This window comes from Eschscholzia californica, unplaced genomic scaffold (assembly GCF_041429995.1).
Source record: "Eschscholzia californica isolate CP2 unplaced genomic scaffold, dmEscCali1.0.p SCAF_1, whole genome shotgun sequence".
Classification (NCBI taxonomy): Eukaryota; Viridiplantae; Streptophyta; class Magnoliopsida; order Ranunculales; family Papaveraceae; genus Eschscholzia; species Eschscholzia californica.
This window is the reverse complement of record NW_028238198.1, coordinates 46,246,434-46,268,156: the sequence shown is the minus strand read 5'-3', so window position 1 is coordinate 46,268,156 and position 21,723 is coordinate 46,246,434. Positions and strand designations below refer to the sequence as shown.

At 35.7% G+C, this 21,723-nt stretch overlaps 3 protein-coding genes across 3 annotated transcripts; 1 reads left to right on the top strand and 2 right to left on the bottom strand.

Annotated features, from left to right (window-relative positions):
- Positions 1-5,195: 5,195 nt before the first annotated feature.
- LOC147567172 (GDSL esterase/lipase At1g71250-like) lies at positions 5,196-9,286 on the bottom strand. Its single transcript, XM_086653794.1, has 5 exons — positions 8,498-9,286; positions 7,799-7,926; positions 7,041-7,286; positions 5,698-5,953; positions 5,196-5,560 (listed from the first exon to the last, which is right to left on the bottom strand). The coding sequence occupies exons 1-5, from the start codon at positions 8,766-8,768 to the stop codon at positions 5,343-5,345; spliced, it is 1,119 nt and encodes a 372-aa protein (XP_086509920.1). The 5' UTR covers positions 8,769-9,286; the 3' UTR covers positions 5,196-5,342.
- Positions 9,287-10,150: 864 nt separating this feature from the next.
- LOC147567171 (uncharacterized) lies at positions 10,151-16,456 on the bottom strand. Its single transcript, XM_086653796.1, has 3 exons — positions 16,049-16,456; positions 10,909-11,083; positions 10,151-10,426 (listed from the first exon to the last, which is right to left on the bottom strand). Exons 1-3 carry the CDS (start codon positions 16,203-16,205, stop codon positions 10,333-10,335), a joined length of 426 nt encoding a protein of 141 aa, XP_086509922.1. The 5' UTR covers positions 16,206-16,456; the 3' UTR covers positions 10,151-10,332.
- A 130-nt stretch (positions 16,457-16,586) lies between these two features.
- On the top strand, positions 16,587-20,977 carry LOC147567170 (Got1/Sft2-like vescicle transport protein family). The gene is made up of 6 exons (XM_086653795.1): positions 16,587-16,727; positions 19,642-19,695; positions 19,786-19,859; positions 20,203-20,320; positions 20,432-20,490; positions 20,711-20,977. The coding sequence occupies exons 1-6, from the start codon at positions 16,587-16,589 to the stop codon at positions 20,787-20,789; spliced, it is 525 nt and encodes a 174-aa protein (XP_086509921.1). The 3' UTR covers positions 20,790-20,977.
- Positions 20,978-21,723: the final 746 nt, after the last annotated feature.

The window sequence follows — 21,723 nt, the reverse complement described above, 5'->3', positions numbered from 1 at the left end:
TTTGATTATTTATTTAGCATTTTATCGATTCTAACAACATTCTTAGATATAACAAAATTTTAAAAAAAAAATCTAGCATTTTATTGATTTTAAAACCACAATTATATACTTACACTAAAAAATACTTCTAAGTTTTTAAAGCAACTTAGGTGACGAATCGACGTAACAACGACACAATAATGTATCATGTTTTCTGACGTACTTACATTATGTTAACCAAATTTTTAACATTTTCTAGCATTTCCTTGAATCTCTTGTATTGCTGAAATTAAGAGAACAACACTTTAAACATTATTCTAGAATTTTCTTTATTATTATTACACGTAATGCTTTTACATTTTTATGGATAGTTATTCAATCATTGAATGGATTTTAGTGATGCAAATTCTTATATTTGTTACCTTAATGGAGAATAACTAAGACAGATGCATGGGGTCTAATTTTCACCCACGTCGGTCAAAAGTTCGAGGGTGGGGTTCAAGCCTTTCGAGATGCTCTCGGTCATTACTCTATCAGTACGAAAAAAAAGCTACAAATTAATAAAAATTCAATCTTGTTAACAACAATTTTAATTTTGTTTTTATTAAAAATATGCATGTAAACTAACATACATATTTTGCTGACATTTTCAATAATCATGTAACATTTTATTGATTCTAACGAAATAATATGATTTGTTAAAAAAATATTCATAAATTTTCTTGTAGCATTTCTTTGATTGTTTGCATATATTTTGGCAACTCTACCAACATCTTCTAAACTTTCAAGAAACCATCATATCTTTACAGACATAAATAAATTGGATTTAACTACAATAAAAGTATATAGATTTTTGGTAAAGTTTTACATTTTTATTCTTTCACATTGATGCTTTCGTATCATTCAATATTATTTATTATGTAAATAAACATGTTACGCGATCATGAAATAGACGTTGGCACAAATTCTACTGCCTCTTACATTTTTTATTCTTTAACATTGGTCATATAATCACCCATGTCGGCCAAACATTATATGGATACACAAAGATAATAAATAAAATATTGCCGACATCGTTGTGATTTTCTAACATTTCTGTGATGTATTCTAGCATGTTCCATTAACTCTCAACATTTTTAACGTATTTCACGATATTTGTACTAAAACTTAGAGTAATTAAAATTAAGAGAAACTCATTACAACATAATCTATTACAAGAACTAATAACTTACAGATTTTTTTCCATTTATCCTTCAATTGATCTAGTAACAACCAAGTTAATTCAACCCTCTTTCTTCGCGGTTGTATCGTTAAATCTTTGGCTAACATTCGATGTGAAAAATATTTATAGTTAGTTTCGACCACAAATTCATCTACGTGCAAAATCACATACAACCACAATCATCCACAATCTCGTCAGTAAATTTGCAAAATATATTAGTGTTCCAACAAGTATTTTTAATTCATGGAATGATAAAATAAAAAAAGTAAAATAATGGAAATGTAAAACTTTATGTAATATCTGTACAGTTCTACTACCGATAAAGCATTGTGAGAGTGACGATGTTATGTCTGTAAAATGTGTTATGTTTTGTCAGAGTTTATAAAATGTTGGTAAAAATTCCAGAAGTTATGCAAAATCAACGAAGTGCTACAGCAATTTTGAGGGTGGTACTGACTGCATAAACAAACCCGCTCATTCAAAATTACAAAGCGTAAATGATTTTTTAGGTAAGTCGGAAAATTATAAAACGTAAATATGCTGTTAGATTTCAGAAAATGCTATGAGAATATGCAAAATATTCGCAAAATATCTAATTACTTTTCATGTAATTTTTCTGAAGAAAACAAGATTGTAGAGAGAGAAACAATAAGACAAGATCCGAAAGATTTTTTTAAGAAAAAAATTGATATCCTAACTTTAAGAATAAGAACAACAAAACCATGCACGGTGCAACAACTTATCATTGAAAAAAAACGAGAATATGGTAAAAAAAAATTTAATCAATTGAGCATCTTGTTCTTCTAGATTTTCTCCAGGTGAAGACTAAAAAGCGTGGATGATTTTTCTCTGCGATTTCTCTAGGTTTCCTCTCGGTGAATTGAATAAGAGAGAGTTATAATAGATTTTCTTTGAGTAAAAAGATTATGGAAACATTCATTTAAAAGAAAAAGACAACTTTTTGTAATGGTGAAAACTTCTTATTAAGGAATTATTTTCATGAAACTTAAAAGACATTTGTATCTTCTAATCTAGGTAATTTTATTTGACTTAGGATAGGTTAGGTAGTAGTAGAAAAAAAAGGTTAGACATATAAATTACTCCTAGTGAATTTATTTTCTATTTAGTATTATCTTTGGGGTCTAAACCCATTGACCATGTGATTTTGGACCTAAAACTCACTCTTAAATATTCATATAATGTATAGTGGAGTGTTTTATATATTGATAAGGGGGATAGGTAATTACATTAGTAGCCCGACTCTTTTTTCATTTTCACTGTCCCTCTAGAGTCCGAGTTAACTATATTGACTAATTCAATTAGTTACAAACATCCAGATAAGTTGTCCCTAAGCCAATCCGCATTTCAGAAAGATAGTCGGCTGCTTGGTTAGCTTCTATGTATACATGTACACGAATACTTCGAAACTGGTCACAGAGTTTTCTAACTCTCACCCAAATACGTTTAGCCTTCTGCGGTAGTTCCTGGTTTGGTGTAGACCGGAGGAACTTAACATTTATATAGTCGACCCCGATATCTTGAAGGCCTGCGTTCATTGATTATATCAAAATTTATGCGTGTTTATAACTGTAGATAATAGTTTATGGGGTATTAATTAGAAATGTCAAAATAATATTGAAAATGAGTAGAAAATCACAAATTGATAATTATTAGCCAAGTAAAAAAATGTAAAAAGTCTAAAATATCCTTTTGTCATTTTTGTAACTTTTTACTTTTTCTTTAAACTTTAAATTTATATAACTTTTCTTTTGAGATGTCAGATTTCGATGAAAGTTATATATTTAGAAAGTATTATTTATTAGTTTTGTAACAAGATTCAATACTTCTTTTTTTTTTTTTTAAAAATCAGAAGAAAACGTTTTTTTTTTTTACCGTCTTTTTTTTGCAAACATGGGTTTGCAACAATTTGTTTTGCAAGCAAGTTTTGCAAACATGTGTTTGCAACAATCTGTTCTGCAAACATGTGTTTGCATAGTGTAAACTGCAAACTCGATTTGCAAATCGATGAAAAAAAAAAAACGAAATTTCTTCTTCAAATCTAGGGTTTCAGATATGGTTTCTAAGGTTTGTAATCATCAGAATCTCTTTAATCTCGTTTTAGTGGTTCTAAGGTTTGTGACTATCATTTAATTCATCATCATCGTCATCATCAAAATTAGGATTTCAGTAAATCTAAGGTTTGTCATCATCAACAACACCTCTGTTTATCGTCGGGACAGGAAGAAGATTCAAAAAACATGAAGAGATTCATCATCTCCTCTGTTTATCGTCAGGACAGGAAAAAGATTCGAAAAACATGAAGAGATTCATCATCTTCAAATGAAGGACGCGAACCTCTTTATCTCTGGGATCTCTTAACCATCGGGAGTGAAGAGGAATAAAATGGAGAACACGAAAATTAGATTCATTCATCATCAACATCTCTTAATGGCCGAAAGTCAGGATGAAAAACACAAACTATTTAGTTAATCTCTCGAATCTCTTAATCGCATAGAGACAGGAGGAAGTAGATTCAGAACACGGACATCAGATTCATCATCACATCAACATCATCTTCATTCATCACTGCCAGTTAGGAAGAAGAACATGATTCAGAGAATCATTATCAATTCTTCGAAGATTCGAAGAAGAAAAAACATCGAAGAAGAAGAAGAAGCGGAAGAAGAAGAAATCTCAAAAAATTTGTGCTTTCTTGAAAAAGTGGATTTTAAGTATAAAGTTATTTTGGGAACTAAAAAAAATTAAGACATGACCTTATTGGTAAATAAGCATATTATTTTAAACTTAATTTATCATCACCCATGATATTTTGATAACTGAAGATGGTCTTTTTAGTTATTATAATAATTTTTTCAACCCAAATAACTATTTTCCCATAGTTTATATTAGAAATTAGCCTTAGACATAAAATTATAAACAACTGATCAAAAATTGAATTCACCCTATGCTGTTATGCAATCTGTACTAACTTGTCTTGTTTTTTCTTTAGAATGATACGTTGCTTGTGGTTATAAAATATGTTAGTGTAACAACAAATTATTTTAGTTTTGATCCAGAGAACAAAACTGAAATACACAAGTATTAAACTCTCAAAATTGTCACTGAAGTGCGATAAAATAGTAGAGTTTTTTGGTATATGACCCCCATTTATTTAGCTATATTAGGACTACACCCCTAAAAACATTTTCGTTTAGGCGTTAACTCCCAAAGCCATTTTCCGTCACATGCTCGATCTCAGACCAAAATACCTTCATCCTAGTCTCACGGTTAGAAACATTTTTAGTATATGACTCCCATTTATTTAGCTATATTAGGACTACACCTCCGACCAAAATACCACTTGGAGCTTCACAACCACTTACTTCTCAAGTATCTTCTTCCTCTCAGCCTCAACTTCACAACATGCAGTACATAAGGAAGATTGTCTAACCTACTTTGGGAGGAAACTAACGTGATGAAGGGTCTTGATCTAATCCCCCCTTTTTGTAGTTGTTAGAACATCATTCCCAGATTGCCCTTTCCCCCCTCCAACGATTATAACGCATCCTCTATAAAACCCAAACCCAAGACATGTCATTCACCTTCACTTGGAAATCTTTGGATATCTTGGGAAACTAAAGCAAGTGTTAGTCTACCGATTCCTTCCATGACATATAAAACCCATCATGTTTACAATCCCATCATGTTCTTGGATAGCCTAAACACCTGACCAGTAGGTCTAGTTGTGGAAGTGATCCCACGACAACACCAAAGTTCAACAAGAATCTCGCCAATCTTACCAAAAATGCATGTTTTTTTTGTTAATATAGGTGGGGCAAACAGCTCTACAGTCTAGATCAGCCCACCTATAGCTCCCCATGTGATGGTACAGGTAATAATATGAACATATCTAGGTTAACGATGTGGGAGGAGGTTTATCATTATATCCGCCTGTGGCGATACAGACAATAATAATATGAACATTTCTAGGTTAACGATACGGGAGGAGCTTTACCGTTAATACTTTATAACTTATCTTATCTTTAGTGAAATCACGTAAGTGCGTAGAACAAAAAAGTACATATAACCACTTCCACATAATAACATCGTTTACGTGTACCCATACGTTGATATTCTCCTCCTATATTAGAGCCATTTGTTGGACGTTGATCGGGTAACAATCTGAGGGTGGGCCTGCCCAAGCTCTTTCGGCAAGGATTGTGTTCACTGCTTGTGTAGGATGAAAGGCATCCCAAAAGACATATTCATTCCTGTTAGGGCATGCAATGGAGAACCGTAGACAAGTTATTCCTTGACTCCCTTCTATCCCACAGCACCCTTTGTTGATCACATTGAATCCTGCATGCCCACATCCAAACCCAAACTTATAAGTCAATCTCAACATTTATTTAGTTCTCCGAATTTTTGAATTTCGATTTGATTTTCTATTCGGCTATAAGAAGAATATTCAAAATTATATGTAGTTTAAGTCTTACCATAAATAGAAGGGTTATTGAGAATGTCACCAACTGCACCATAAGTATTGCCATAAACAAAGATCGAACCTTGATGGTTTTGATTGAGTTGCTCGACTAGTGATCGAAGACCTACATTGAACGTTCCAAGTATCTCGTTCGTATAGGAAACACACCCACCTGGTGGTGCTAAACCAGTAGCTAATTGATTTGGTATGCATCCTAATGGTCCTATCCCTGCTAGAAAGAACTTCCTTAGACCTAAACTATGGAGTGCCTGTCAAAAACATCCAAAAGATATTTAGTTTAAACCATTTGACCAGATTAGCTTACATGGCATGCAGGGCCGTGCCTGACAATTTAGGGGCCCAGTGTCAAATTAAGGATGCTTTGAACGAGCTCACACTGTTTTACACGTAAGATAATAACTAACAATTTTAGAGTAATTTGTGTCATAAAATTATAAATCAAATGGAGTAGTGACGCTGCTACAAATCAGTCTAACATTTCTGCAAGTACAACTTCCTTTTATTTGAAGAAGTTTTTATTCCACGTAGTATTATTTAGAATTCAAGGAAAAGAAACTAATTTCTAGGATAAAGTCTTAACACCTAGGGTTTTATTACGCTCCCGCCAAAAGAAATTGATGAAGAAATCTGATTTTTTGTCATTGAAAAAACACGATATTTTTATGAACTTATTAAATGTTAGTATTAAGAAAGACACTGGAAATTATTACCTTAGGACAAAATGTAAATTAGATGCATGGAAGATGAATTTGACAAAGAGAAAAGATTTGAGAAAGAAGAGAAGAAAGGAGAGGGAGATTAAGAGTGAAGTTAAGCTTTTAAAATTAGAAAATGATAAAAACGTATTCTATATCATTGAGTTCGAACTCAAGACATCCCCTAATCATCCAATCGGCCAAGTGCCTAACCAAGTGAGCTGTTATGCTTTTTGGTTTAAATGTTCATCTTAAACTTTTATATAAAGAATAAGTCTATAAAGAACTTCCAAAAGTAGGCCCCTGTGGTGGGGGTCCCTGTGCGGGCGCACGGCCCGCACCCCCCACCACACGGCCCTGATGGCATGAGTACATCAGCTTCTTGGGTTTTGTTGTCAGCTCAGCTGGCACCCTGCAGCTGATGTAGCACATACGTTTAGGTAGTATTTTTTTCAAGGTCTGAATGAAAGCGAGACAGATTTCATATTGTTTTTTTGTTGGTGCTTGATGTTTGACTCATCTGAAGGGTAGGTGTTGATTGGTTTATGGTCTATTAATTAAGACAAATCAGATTCTGACAACGAGAAAAAAAAATTAACACTACCTTACCACAGTACTAGATATGAGTGCAAAGTTTTACCAAAATTTGAGTGGTGTAGTGGTTGAGGAGAAGGTTTGCAAAATCCTCAGGACTATAGGTATAGCTTGAAGGATAAAGGGAAGGCATGAGGTAGTTGTTGATATAGTCGTTGCTACCGATGACCATCACACCTATCGACTTCGTCAGGTACTGAGTTAGATTAGTTTGAGCTCCCAATTGACCCCTCATCTGATCCAATGTTGTTTCGAAATTCAAGACTTGTTGGCTCAAACTATACCTTTCTCCCTGCACAAGATTTCACATCAAGAATTTATCAATATTTTCTTCTTTGCTATTGTTATATGGAAAGTCATTTTCTGTAAGGGGTATTGTGCCCGTTGTTTCGGGTAAGATATTTTTAGCGGTCTCGTTTGGGTCCACAAATTTTTCGCTTCTATCATTGGGGAGGTTTTCGGTAATTGAAAACATCCTGATTGGTTTTTGATGTAGAAAACGCGTTAGAGGCTAATCTGGCCTCCTCGCTTCTGGTGGTTTGCGGTTGAGAACCGTTTGTAAGCCTGCTAATGGGTTTTTAGACCCCGAAAACGAGAACTAGAATGTCTATGTTCTCCCCTCTACTTATATGAAGTGGCTCTCGCCTATCGAAAACCTATATGTATATACTCACTCCTATATCTTTTGCCTATTCAAGACCTGTACGTAGAAGCTAGAAGCCCTCTCAAACGAAAAACCTATACGTAGCGCCGTAGCGGAAACCTAAAGTGTGGTAATAGAAGATTTGGGTAAGAAAATAGTACGTAGTTTCGACCAGTTTCATCAAGAATGCCTGCAGCTGCAGAAGCATAATTAACTCCTCCAAGTATTTTTGCACCCCTTGTGGTTGGATCTGCATAGGCTGGAATATATTGAATTCCCAACTTCTCCACTGCATCAAAACCCTTCTTATTAACTCCCAAACCTCAAAATATGAAATTGAAATGCCAAAATCTAGTCTAGAAATCTAGCTACTATGCCCTTCATAATTTTTTTTTTTCTTTCTTTTATATTTGAAATAGCTAGTGAGTCAGACAAATGCAATTTAGGCGAGACAAATGTTAATTTGTTTATCAGCAATATTACTTGTAGTCTAATTTTAGTTTCTTACTTTCTTTTAAAGTTTTTACGACATCCACTCGTACTAAATGATTTAATTTATCGAGATTTAAAATGACACAGATGATGAAGATCGGTCATGAAGATGGTTCTACATAAAGTCAAACTTACGAGCGAAATTGCAAGTAAAGTACAAGAAAATTTTCAGACTTCATGCGATACTGACTAACTTAAAATGTTCTTATTTTTTAGATGAAAATAGTGAAAGATTAAAATTTCAAAAACAAAAAAAACAAATCGTATGAAGTCTGTTGTTAAGAGTTTATCTTACTTTATATCTCCAATAAAAGGTAATTAAAAACCTCAAAGTTAAGAAGTTTTGATATATAAAAGCAGGATTATACCAAGAAGATCAAGAATGGTTCTCCCATTAGAGAACCTGCCAGTAGCCCATCCATTAAAATCAACCCCATAAGGTCTGTAATTGGCTTTGGCAATGGATCTTAGATAATTATTGTTTCCGGTATCAACCAATGAATCTCCAAACACAAATACTGCTTGCACATTAGGTGCTCCACTCGAGCTATCGACCATGACGACTAGTATCATAAGGAAACCACAGATAAACGATGACAACTTTTCATTGACATCTACAATCTTCATTCTAGATCTCATTCTTCTTCTCCTTCTTTTTCTTCTTCTAGTTATGTGTTTATCAATGTGGGTACATGTTTGGTCATCTATAATTCTTGTCTATATATATATAATATACACTTCAAAGGTGATGAAGGTGGTGACCTTGTCTGGTCAGAATTTGGGTTTGTAACGGCTAACAACTAACAAATTATATGTAAGCAGTCCATGAAATCTTGCTTTTGAGCTTAGCTTTTCTCCTTATTCTATTTCTTGCTTTTAGTTTTTTGAGTGCTGTCACATTGTTATGCCGTTGTAGTTTAGGGCTCCCATTTGGCCCCATATCTTGACCAAGACAACTTTGGTACCTCCACCATAGTCGTGCCACTTGATTTCGGTTCGGGTATCTCACCATCCAACTGAAACCTATTAAAAGATGTGGTTTCATTTCCTTGTTGTTCTAGTTCCGGGTCTAATCGACGACGGTTTTCTGCCATCAACTAGGATTCTCTCCTTTGCACAAGGAACCATGGCGAAAGGGCAACCCCTTGCAACCCTTCATGTTTGTCGAAACGTACTCTAAACCCTTTGTTCAACAGCGTACTCTAAACCCTTTGTCCAACAGAAAGGGTTTCCAGGGTTCCCTTTGTCAAGGTTCTTCTCGATGAAAGGGGAAAAACCTTAAACAAGTGGCCGACCCTAGAGAGAGAGAAAGAGAGTGGAAATGGTCAGGTGGTGATGAAGTAAAGATGAACATGAGTCGTGGATGTAAAAGATAATTATCTCAACTTGCGGGGTCTTAAAATAAAATTCTACACTCATTAAGTCATTTGGGTCAAATAAACTTGACCCAAGTCTTTGCAATCGTGCCTCCAACCAATACTGCATATCTCGAAAGCACCGTCCATATTTTTTTGTTCTCTATTAGAGCTTTGTTGCGATCTTTTTCTTTGGTTACTACTGCCAAGAGGGTTTTCATTCCCAAAAGGTTGCTTCTTGATCTTCCCTCCTGTCAAAGATTCAACCAGAAGCCTCATGGGACCAAACATTGGTACCAAATAGAGTACACAGGTTCGTTCAGTGAAGTGCTTTCTCAATGGGATAAGTATGTTCGGTTCAGCACCAGTCTAAACATCGTAAAATTACATGCATTGACAGCACTCCAAGAGTGAATGTATCTCGGATCGAATTTGCTCCGATTCTAGCAAACGGAGGGCACCATAAGACTTCAAATTAAAATAAAAATTTTAACAAGATTCTCATATAATAAAGCATTAACAGCATAAAGACCTAGAACTACCACTTTTAAACCCTAATGGCCTACTAGCCCAAACTCTGTACTCAAGGAGTCCAAGAAAATTATCTAAGGAGGTCATTTATTCGATCATTTCCATAGACCCCAGAAGAAGATAAGCAGGATACTATAGACAGAATGAATGTTATTTTGGAATGTTACAATGGGCAATGATGTACAAAATCCGGTCAAGGCTTGGAATGTATTTTCTGCAAGGAATACACGATTACAGGACATTTCAATCACAAATATGTTGCCATTCTAACTTTAACTAACAACAATTATATCGTCTTTTATATACTGTGATCATCTTCATCTTCTCCATTTATCAATCTCTTTTGATGTTGCTCTGATTACCTTCTTGGTTTGTACAACCAAATCATCAATCAGGACACCTATGTCTTCCCTGTAACGCCGCAGCAAAATGATGCAAATAAGTAAATGAAAAACACAGGATTCACCTGAAACAGTTTGGCCCAAGGTGTTTTAAATTTGTCCACCTTTATATTCGACACTGAATTCAATCATCAACGCTCTTATTCTGCCTTGATGTGCTAGAAAGCGGATTTTGTGTAATCTAAGCTTAATAGAGAATTAGGGCAGCCGATGTTTCAATGCATTTCCAGAGAGAAGGAAAGAAACAGAAAAGAGAAAAATGGAAGTGCATTATAAATCGTTATTCAGAAACAACAATAGAATAACCCAGTCTGAGGAATTATTTTTCCGTTCTTTTCTCGTTTTTGTGTTTGCTTTCAGTAGATTTAACTAATTTAGTTTTGATGTCAATCAATATGGCTTAGCTGACAACAGTAAGTACCTAGTACGTTCTTTAGAAGTAGATTGCTTTAGAAAGTAAACATAAGTACGAAAACAATAAGATATACTTACTGAGAAGGAAGATTTCCAGTTCCTAGAGAGAGTTTTCCCACATTAGAATATCGCCTGATGTCGTCATGTGCAATTCCTTTACCCATGCCATAACCAAATCCAAGTCCAACCCCACATCCAGCACCAAACCCAATTCCAAGCTGTAATCCAGGAATTCCTGGACCAATACCGACACCTGAAAAGGACACAATCCATTAGAGGTCATAGCTATCAATTATATAGAGTAACATAACAATGAAATCGTATTTAAGAAGTTTTCGGTCTATGAATTGATTAGTATTGTGTCTAGAAGAAATGTTTTAGTTACAGGCTATGTGGGGACTCAGAATAAAGTAGAGCTAGGATTGTAATTTTATTCAACTATTTGGTTGCCTCGTATCCATAGTATCATATTTCCAAAGGGAAGTGAAGTTTTAGTATCATTCTACCAAATCCACCTAATGGAGATCAAACTGCATTTAAGATACTCTCTCTGCTTCTTGAAAGCAACCCAGTACTCTACATTTGGTGAAGCGGAATCTGTAGCCTTAAAATACCCAAGTTTTCATAGAAATCTACAGAATTAACTAAATGAGTTAACAACTAATAGTAAAATGTTTAAAAATATCATTGAGATGGAATATTGGATCCTTCACCCGTCTGCTGTAAAATACATCATTGAAATATTTGTGGGAAGGTAATATCATGACTTGGGACAGTACCCGGAGAAAGGTTCTACATGTTCTTGTGCCGAGCCGGGCCGTGATTCGTGCTAGCTTCTGCCATTGGGAGGATTGAGCTATTCAAGGGGCCAGACCTTGATGTGCTATGTTGGGCATATGGGAGCTAAGATAGCTTATATATCAGTGTCTCGAACCCGTGAGCGGGTAGAAACCAACTTGGTAACCACTCCAGCCAAGGGTTTGTTCAATGTTCACCCATTGAAATATTTCCACCGTGGACAAAAAGAGTTAAAATGTTTAGTGAAAGAAAGTAGCGTATCAAAGAGGTATACCCCTAGTGTACTGCATAACAAACATGGCAGCGTAATCAGTAACTAAAAGTTTCAGAGAATTTCAAGAGACAAAGATAGAGAGGAATTGAAACTTCATTTAGAGCAATCTTAACTCACAACTACATACGAGATGAAATCTGACTTATAGATGACAGTTCGTCTGTTACAGGAGAGAGAAGGAATGAGTGAGAACTCTGTTACAAGTTGTTTAGAGAGAGAATCTTACTAACTCCATATTAGAATTCTCTAAGGGCACTGCAATTTTCTAAAAGCACCTCTGTCTTCTCTTTAAGAATTTCTTACACCATCGACATGATCTTGGTTTCTTTGATTCAGATATCATACTTTAATATTCCCCTACTAGAGCAGAGGGATCTGTAAGAACAATCAGCCTTTTCCGAATAAGCAAGAAAGGAAGGTTTACAAGCCCTTTAGTGAATTTATCTGCAGGTTGTTCTTCAGAGGGAACAAGGTTCAAACATAGCTCCTGCTGCAACTAAGTCTATAATGAAGTGGTAATCCACTTCAATATGTTTAGCTCGAGCAAAGAACATAGGATTTGCTCTCAAACTTTTAGCACCCAAATTATCACAGTAGCGAGTATTTGGGCGAGCATTAGGATAATGCAACTCAACAAGGATATAAGAAACCCTTACCAATTCTGAAGCCGCCACAGATAAGGCTTTGTGTTGAAGATCTACCACTAGGTCTTCTTATGTTTGGGCGCCTAACCCAATCTGAGTCAAAATCAAGTTTACCTAGAACGCGATATGCTCCGGTATTTGGTATGTTGGGGTATACTTTTTCTGTGTGCTATTTGGCTATGGAATTCGTTAGGGTATCTGTACGCTCAAAGATCCAATATATATATATATATATATATATATATATATATATATTGACATGTATAAATGAAGCTAAACTTCACCAATTTGATTATTTTATAAATATTTAAAGTTTATTATGTTAAGAAATTAGTAACTAGTAACTAAATTAATGTTTAAAGATAAAATATAGAAAAGCATAAAACATAAAAATATAGTATAAAAAACTCAAACAAATAGTCCTAATTCATCTTTGATTTGCTTTTTAAACTACTTGCGCAGTTGCGCTTGCAAAGCTTGATATGAAACTTGAACCGCTCTGAGCACTGGATGGTATTTCTCATAACATTGTTTATTTCACCAAGCATATTATCCGTCCTTTCATAAATTTCACCCATTTTCTGACATTCTCCGTCACAAAATTTGATCAGAATATATATTGGTTTGGTGATGCTTATTATATTTTCCACCTCATCTCAATATTCTTCACTATTAATAGATTCTGTAACTAATACACCAAATTTTCTTGTGTCATCATCTCCACTTTTTACCAAATCTTTCCATGTTTTAACAACAACAGTGGTTGCAAGAGTCTCTCTACAAACAATAAGTTGCTTCAACAATATATAGTGCGATGCAAATCTAGCCTTTTCTACCTTTAAAAGTTCTATTTTCGAATGAGCTCTAAATATAGCTAAGTATTTAACAATATCTTCTCCTCTTGTATAAGTATTTGTAACCAACTTTCCATATCTTTAAAAATAAGGTTTTCAGTATGAACAACATAAGGAGACCAAAAAATATGTCTATATACCTTTTCAACTTCTTTACCAGCAAGTTTACAATTCGTTGCATTATCCGTCACTACTTGTAACACGTTAGAGATCCTACCTATTCAATTGCTTTAAGTAAAATTTTTTAAATTCCTAAACCTATTTTTCTACCCCTTCGAAATCTTGATCATACAAGTGAAGGATATATCCTTGCGGTCTGAAGGAGATGTCCTTCCGAAGGAGTGTCCTTCGACCAAGGTGGCAATGCCTTCAATTTGTCAGTTAGGATAACGATGACTTTATCCGGAAGATCATCTAGTCCGGTCCAATTAGGGGTCGTAATGCTTAGCTAGAAGCCGCTTACGATCGTCGGGTTACTTCGGTAATCCGCAGCTAACATAGACCGGATCCTACAACGGTTACACCAAAGAGTGGTGGCTTGATCGGAGAGAGTTGACTAGTGGGAGCTTGCCTATAGATGGATATGAGCCAGTCTGAAAGTGCCAACAGATAGAAAGAATCGGTCTCGAAAGAAAAGCCCGAAAAAGTGGAAAACCCACTTTTGGGCCGACCAGATCAAGCCCGGTAATGGGTTGATCTGAACCGGCCACAAAAGGGGAGTGGGCCGGCCAGGCTAACCCCATTAATGGGCTTAAGTGGGCCGGCCAGGCTAAGCCCATTAATGGGCTTAAGTGGCCGGCCACACCAGAAGGGGAAACCCTAATGGAAATCCCACGGTTTCTCATTCAGATGGGACTCTGGTGTTTATCTTTTCTGGGACTCTTATTGAAACCTAACTTGAATGACACTCCTACTAGGGTTTCTCTATATAAAGGTCATTAGAGAACGGAAAAGGGGTGGATTTTTCTCAAGAGAAAACAACTTCTCTCTCACAATATACTGCTAAGTGGAGAGAGAGGGTTTTAGAGAAAAAACTCTTAATCTATCTAATTAGTCAAAAGAAGAATGGTTCTTCTTCTCAACCTTCAATGGAGTTCTAGCAGACAACAAAGAAGGGAGATCAAGTCACTTACTCGGGTGTCTCAAGTAAGGAGCGACAATTGGAGCTCTAATTTCTTCGGGATAAAGTCATTGGAATCTAGTTCGTGGGAAAGCGAATCCAGATATTCTTCTTTCAGTTTATAGTTCATTACATGATTCTGGTAGCTAGCGTTAAACATATGATGTTTGAGATTCCGCTTACAACGTTAGTTAGATGATTAAGTAATCTTAGAGACGTACAAAACCCAACAACAAGAACACGACACCTCGACTAGTTATTGGCTTAGTGCGATGATATTGATGAATTACCAAATGAACTGGTTATAGTCTTTACCAAGTCCTCTTAAAGCAATCCTACATAATTCTTGTCGTTCACTCCATCATTTACAAGTATAAATGCATAAACTATAGCTTTGATCTTACTAAGATATTCACAAATAGAAGAACTACCTTTCTTAATGTGTTGAATTTGTTCTCTTAAGTTTGAGATTTAATCGAACTATCTAAGTATTCAAACAAATCATTCCTCACTAAAAATGTTCCAATTTGATCCTTCCAAATAAGATAGTTTGTTTATCTAGGTCTTCTGATAAATAATTTGTGACATTTGAGAGAAATCAAGTCAGATATAAATGTGTAGTCGAAGCACGTGAAAAAAAAACATGAGAGTTGGATCCAATGAAGATTAAGCTTTCTCTCACTAGAACCCGTGAGAGCTCTGATACAATGGAAGTTTCAAAAAATTTCAAGAGGGTGAGAGGAAATGAAAAATCCAATTGAACAATCTTAGCTCATAATTACATGAGAAAAGAACTCTTATTTATAGACGACATTTCGTTTGTTACAATAGAGAGCGAGAAAGGAGTAAAAAGTTTGTTACAAATTTTTTAAAGAGAGAGAGAGAGAGAGAATCTTAACTAACTCCATAACGGCACCGCAATTGTCTAAAAACACTATTTTCTTCAGTTTAAGAATTCTTACACCATCGTTATACCATCAACTTGACATAGATTTCGATTCAAATATCATACACTGATAGTAACTATACCACGTAACGGAGCGTTCTGATTTCTAGGTAAAGATTTAATGCAAAACAAAGCAGTTGACTTATATGACAAAAATAGAATACAACAAGTAATGTAAAATCCCTTTTAACATCATACCAAGGGGGCTTCTTATTGACAAGAAGCTCAGAGGAAGCATCTAAACAAAGCAATAGTTACAATAGATAAATCTCTTCCAAGAGTTAGCATGCAAATCAGATTAAGTCTAGGACTCTAGGGTTTATGCTAAGTCAAGATAATCATATCCACAATTTATAAAAGATGAAGAACTAATAGTTTAATTTATTATCAGAAAAAATTGATCTAAGGTTACAAATGTTCTTCCTCTATGTGTTAGGCTTTTGTATTTCATTCGAGGTGATCGAGTTGCTCTGATCATTTGCACTAAGAGAATCCATAAAAACAAATCAAGCAATAAGAACTCAAATTCTAGATGCATAAACAAAATAAAAATTATCAATAAGCATAGAGAGAGAAAGATACCACCGAGGAAGCCGATTCCAAGACCGAGACCACAACCAGCTCCGATGCCAAAAGCAGGACCTAGCTTCCCTAATTCCTTTGTCTTCACCACCGGCAACCTCCAAATCAAACCCTTCTCATCCTCGTCTTCTCTCCTCCGCCCTCGTCCCCCGTTCATCTCTCTACTCTCTCTCTCTCTCTCTCTAGAAATTGAACTTGAGTACTTGACTGGTTTACCTCCTTGGCTTGCTAAAAGAAACAGTAGTGGTGGTATTTCAGCAAACTCCCACTTGATTCCACACGTATGGGTCGCACGTGCTATCTACTAAGATAATCGACGATCGATCTCATCTTTGAACGGTCATGATTTGTCTATTGGAGTAAGGTGATCGAGAAGATTACCCGCCAGTTCATCACTCCTAGAAGGAACAACTTAGACTCTCTCTCTCTCCATTCGATTTCAACTTACTGGATACTCCCAATTTGTTCTTTCACATCTGACCTAATAATCTATCTAGACTTCTAGAGAGAGAAAGGGAGGGAGAGAGAAAAGGAGGAGATGGAGAAGATGAATCAAACGTGGGAGAGGATGAAGATGATGGTAGGAATTGAAGGTGATGAAGAAGAAGTTGAAGCACAAGAAGAATCTTTATCTTTCATGGAAGATTTCAATCGTCAGTGCACATTGTCCACCAAACAGGTTTTTTCACTTCCCCACATTTAATCAATTTCTTCCCCTTCTCTCTAGGGTTTATTTGGTTTGCTTACAAATTTCTTTATGCATTCATCTATAATTTCTATTTTAAATCTATCTATTAGGGTTTGTTATTGAAACCTCAGTCTTTGAAATTTCTAGTTTGATCTATCTATTAATGTTTGTTAGATCTGAAATTTCTTTCATGTATTAATGTGTGACATTATATTCTTGCTTACTAGATCACCCTTTTTCCCATGTGGGACTTTAATGAACTGGGTTATCATTGTTCTTCGATCAACAATTTGAGCATGAGTTGGTATGTACTTTGCACTGGACTTACAAAACACCTCGTCTTTGATTAACTGATAGTCAAGCTCCATATGCTTCGTCCTAGAGTGTAAAATCGGGTTGTGAGCTATATAACGTAGGAGGGTCCTTCATATAAATACTCAGGTCACGAAGAAGAAACTGTAACCAAGCTATATCAACTGTAGTAATTTTGATGGCCGTATATTCGGTCTTTGTACTGGATCGTGAAATAGTTGGTTGCTTTTTAGAGAACCAAAGAATCAAGTGGGAAAGAAAATAAACATAATCACCTGAGATAGGTGAATGTGTATCTGGATCACCGGTCCAATCGGCATCAGAATAAGAATTAACTTGTGAATTAAAACCTCTTAGTTGGTTATCAGACTCTGCCCTAAAGTATAAATCACGTCCTAAAGTTGCTTTAAATACCAAAAAAAATTTTAACAACAACAAAGTGTACATCGGCGGAGAGTGCATGTATTGAGACACTTGATTTACCGAATAACTGATATCTGGACGAGTTAAGAATCGATGTTGGGGACTTCCTTCCAAAGATTGATAAAGTGTTGGATCGCCGAAAGGGCTTCCGTCATGAATCGATAACTTCTTGCCCACAACACAGTGTGTATCTGGATCACCGGCCCAATTGGCATCAGAATAAGAATTAACTTGTGAATTAAAACCTCTTAGTTGATTATCAGACTCTGCCCTAAAGTATAAGTCACGTCCTAAAGTTGCTTTAAATACCAAAAAAAATTTTAACAACAACAAAGTGTACATCGGCGGAGAGTGCATGTATTGAGACACTTGATTTACCGAATAACTGATATCCGGACGAGTTAAGAATCGATGTTGGAGACTTCCTTCCAAAGATTGATAAAGTGTTGGATCACCAAAAGGGCTTCCGTCATGAATCGATAACTTCTTGCCCACAACACAAGGTGTAGACACCAGCTTTCAGTTAATCAAGTCGAGTTTGTCAATTAGCCCAAGTGTATAACGAGTTTTTGTTAGCATAAGACCTGATTGAGAACGATTTATCATTTATTTACATTCCTAAAAAGTGATGTAGTTTCCCTAAATCTGTCATAGAATGTTGCTCATGAAGACAAGAAATTAATCGAGTAATCTCAATTCTCACACGCATTCGACCATGTAAGTAAGAAGTCGTCAACACATGGTAGCAAATTAGTAATTGAAGTAGGAGTTCGAGACATAAATATGGAATTGTCTGATTTGGAAGCCACAAAACCGATCTCCCGAATGTCATTTGTGTCATTTGCCCGTGTTACCATTGAGTGAATTTGATCAGTCAGTTGAGGAGCAAGCGGTGTCTCCGTTGGTGTTTCCGAATCAGTACTTGGCTCAGCTGAGGCATTGGTGTTTGATGATTGTTGGTGGGATAACACTTCTGGAATACTAGAGATGAGCCCGAGAGAGGTAAAGGATGATGTAGAGTTGGGACATGAAGGTATTATGGGTTCTGACTGATGTATGACAGAAGTGCACATGGGTGTCTCTAAAAAAGCCATTGGGGACCTTCACTTACTACGACCCCATTTTTGTTGTTATGGAATTGCGGTAAAGCATACGGAAATAGAGTTTCATCGAATAACACATCTCTTTAAACATATTTACTTATTTAGATGTTTTCGGATCTAGACACTTGTAACCCTTGGACATTTCACAATAGCCGATGAATACACAAGTCGACTCTTGTAGTCGAATTTATTTTTGCGATAGGGCAACAAAAGAGGATAACAACTGATGTAGGACAGAAATGGGAAAATGGAATTGAAGAAGAAAATAACTTGATTATATTATAGATATAAGAAATAACGCACTAGTATCACACCAGTACAAACTAGGAATCACTCCTAGAGCCCTCAGGCATCACACCTTTGGGGTATTTGCATCACACAAACACATAAAGCTGAAATAGCTGCTGGAATACTCTCCGTCTGTCCTCAAACAGCAGAATACAACCCTTATATATAGCCTAAAACTGACCCTTAATATCCCATACTTCTAGACTTTTAAACTTCTAAACTCCTAGGACATAAAAGACATTAAAGAGACACTAGATGACATTAAAGACATTAAAGAGACACTAAAAGACATTAAAGACATTAAAGAGACACTAAAAGACATTAAAGACACTTAACCATCCTAATACTTAGAAACTAGTAGAATCTCCACAAAGACATGTGGATCAGGCCCGCATTATTCAAGGTTCTAAGTGGGCCATTCATGCAAGACACGCCAAATCAGAATTTGGGTCTGGCAATCCTTCTTTTGACGTCTCCCATATGCCTTAAACAGTTGCTGCCATTCATCTCTATCAACAACATGAGCCAAAGGCTCAAAGGAATTCGTATTTAGGTTGTCGATGAAACAAAATTCAAAACAAAGATTTGCGAGGATTTGTAGTTATCTTATAACATCAACTATTCAAAATTTAAAACAATGTGAAAGGGTCAGTAACTGAATTAGTCAATGCTTGATCAACTTTTATGAAGTATTGGAATTACTTTTTTTTACGTATTCCATATGAAGTTCTTGAGTTAATTTTCTGTACTCATTGATGTGTTTCCTTCTGACTGAGCAGAGATTCTATGGCTTTGCGATTTGCTTGTCTGCTGGTTTAGCTTGTACTCTCCTTGTAAGTTTAGTTATTTATTTTCCGTATTCCATATTTCTTCCTAACTAGTACCTACATACATGTTTACCACTTCTTTTCTTTTGGGGACAGTCATTGCTTGTTTTTCTCCATCCAATCAAGTTTGGGATAACATTTACCTTTGGCAACCTGCTTTCGCTTGGAAGGTATGTTATTTGATTTCATGGATACTGGACTCTATATATCGAACAGAAGGAAAATTTTGATTTTTTTTGCTCTTTTTTTTTTGTATTAATGGAGAAGCCATAGATGATTATATCGACACTATGGACTAGCCTGTTATATTTCTGTTCTATCTTTCGTAAAAAATCCTCTTTACTATTGACATTGACTCAGGGAGATTCTTTACGGTGTTTCTCCTAAAAACTTGCTGCATTTTCTCTTAAATCAGTACAAAGGAATCCCCAAAATTATGTCGATCTTGCAGTTTTCTTGTTTGTATCCCAGTACTTATAGTTCCAGACTTTAAAGTGGTCTTTTGTATGCCAGCACAGCCTTCCTCATAGGCCCCAAACGTCAAGTGACAATGATGCTTGATCCTGTTCGCATTTATGCAACAGCTATATACCTTGCGAGCATAATAGTCGCCCTATTTTGCGCTCTTTATGTAAGTCGACAATCATTTCACTTTTTCCATTTGTTCTTTTGCTTCTCTTTATGTTACTTTTTTTTTGCCTTCTGCCTCTGGCTTAAGTTTTAGTCTTATGGTATCTTCCAGGTCCATAACAAGCTTTTAACCCTTCTTGCAATCATGCTAGAGTTTGGTGCACTTGTTTGGTATGTCTTCTTGCACAAGTATATATTTTGTTCATAGTGCATGAGAGATTATATTTTATCTGCTCTTTACTCTTACGTCTCTTCCACAGTTTTCTTACCAACGTATTTGATCCCGAATTATTGAAGACAACTTTCACACAGGGGAACACATCATCTCTTTCTAATTCTAGAGCTTTACAATATCACTTCATGCTTCTTTTTTCCATTTTAATGTTTGCAGGTATAGCTTGAGCTACATTCCTTTTGCAAGATCAATGGTCTCAAAGGTCATGGTAGCTTGTTTTGACACCGAATTCTAGAAAACTTCCAGGGGGAGAGAAAATGTATGCACACCCTGATACCCATCAGTAGAAGGTCTGATTTTGATCGGCATTTAGTTTTTATGATGCTTGTTATCTTGTTTTGCCATCAAAACACAGGATGCAACTTCACTACATTCACTATATAAACTGTAACAAGATTTTGTTTAGGGTTATCTTTTCACTTAGTTCAGATTCTTTTCCTTCCTTTGTGTGTGTGTGCAACTGTCAAATGTTTCAAGTTGTACTCAACGGTCAACTATTGGGGTTTAAACCAGTCAACCAGAGTGCGTTACACATCTTTATCGAATGTTGTTCTGAAAATATAAGGGTAAAAATGTCGATTTGAACATATATTAAGTTTCTAATATCCAAATATATTAAAAAATCATTTCTTTGGTTGTCAACTTTCCACGAAGCAAATTCCCAGGAGAGCAAAGAATTAGAAGTAGAGTATTTTGCGGAACTAGATTCCCCATAGATTTAAAGCCAATGAATATATACTTAATATCAAATAGTGGAAATACATGTTTCCATTGAAATTCTTTTATTATCATGAAAATAAGCGATATCAAACACAACCTTACAAGTTTGTGGTAGAGAGACGTAAAAATTAGAGTTAGAGTTACCACAATACCACTTAAAAATGAGAATGTCAATTAAGACTTGAACAAGTAGTTCCTTGGACGCTCCAGAGATTTTTATACTCGAGAGTGATTTGTCCTATTATCTGACGATCAACAAGAAGTTCCTTGGAGACTAAGTGATCAACTCAAAGAAATATGTGCCCTTGTCTCGATAGCCGATGTTGAACTACATTTCTTCCCCCCCACCCCCATTTCTTCCTCCTCCCACCCCGAGTATGCAATACCGTGGCTCACGAATTGGCTACTTCAGCTGTTCATCAGCCTAAGGTCGCACTTCTTTTATTGGC

Coding starts and splice junctions, on each gene's coding strand:
- LOC147567170 (XM_086653795.1), top strand. CDS start 16,587: ATGGAGAAGATGAATCAAACGTGGGAGAGGATGAAGATGATGGTAGGA. Junction 20,321..20,431: donor CCCTATTTTGCGCTCTTTAT/GTAAGTCGACAA, acceptor GGTATCTTCCAG/GTCCATAACAAGCTTTTAAC. Junction 20,491..20,710: donor GAGTTTGGTGCACTTGTTTG/GTATGTCTTCTT, acceptor TAATGTTTGCAG/GTATAGCTTGAGCTACATTC.
- LOC147567171 (XM_086653796.1), bottom strand. CDS start 16,205: ATGAACGGGGGACGAGGGCGGAGGAGAGAAGACGAGGATGAGAAGGGT. Junction 11,084..16,048: donor TGGAATCGGCTTCCTCGGTG/GTATCTTTCTCT, acceptor TGTCCTTTTCAG/GTGTCGGTATTGGTCCAGGA. Junction 10,427..10,908: donor ACTGGAAATCTTCCTTCTCA/GTAAGTATATCT, acceptor GCGGCGTTACAG/GGAAGACATAGGTGTCCTGA.
- LOC147567172 (XM_086653794.1), bottom strand. CDS start 8,768: ATGAGATCTAGAATGAAGATTGTAGATGTCAATGAAAAGTTGTCATCG. Junction 7,927..8,497: donor AACCATTCTTGATCTTCTTG/GTATAATCCTGC, acceptor GTTTTGATGCAG/TGGAGAAGTTGGGAATTCAA. Junction 7,287..7,798: donor ATGAAACTGGTCGAAACTAC/GTACTATTTTCT, acceptor AATCTTGTGCAG/GGAGAAAGGTATAGTTTGAG.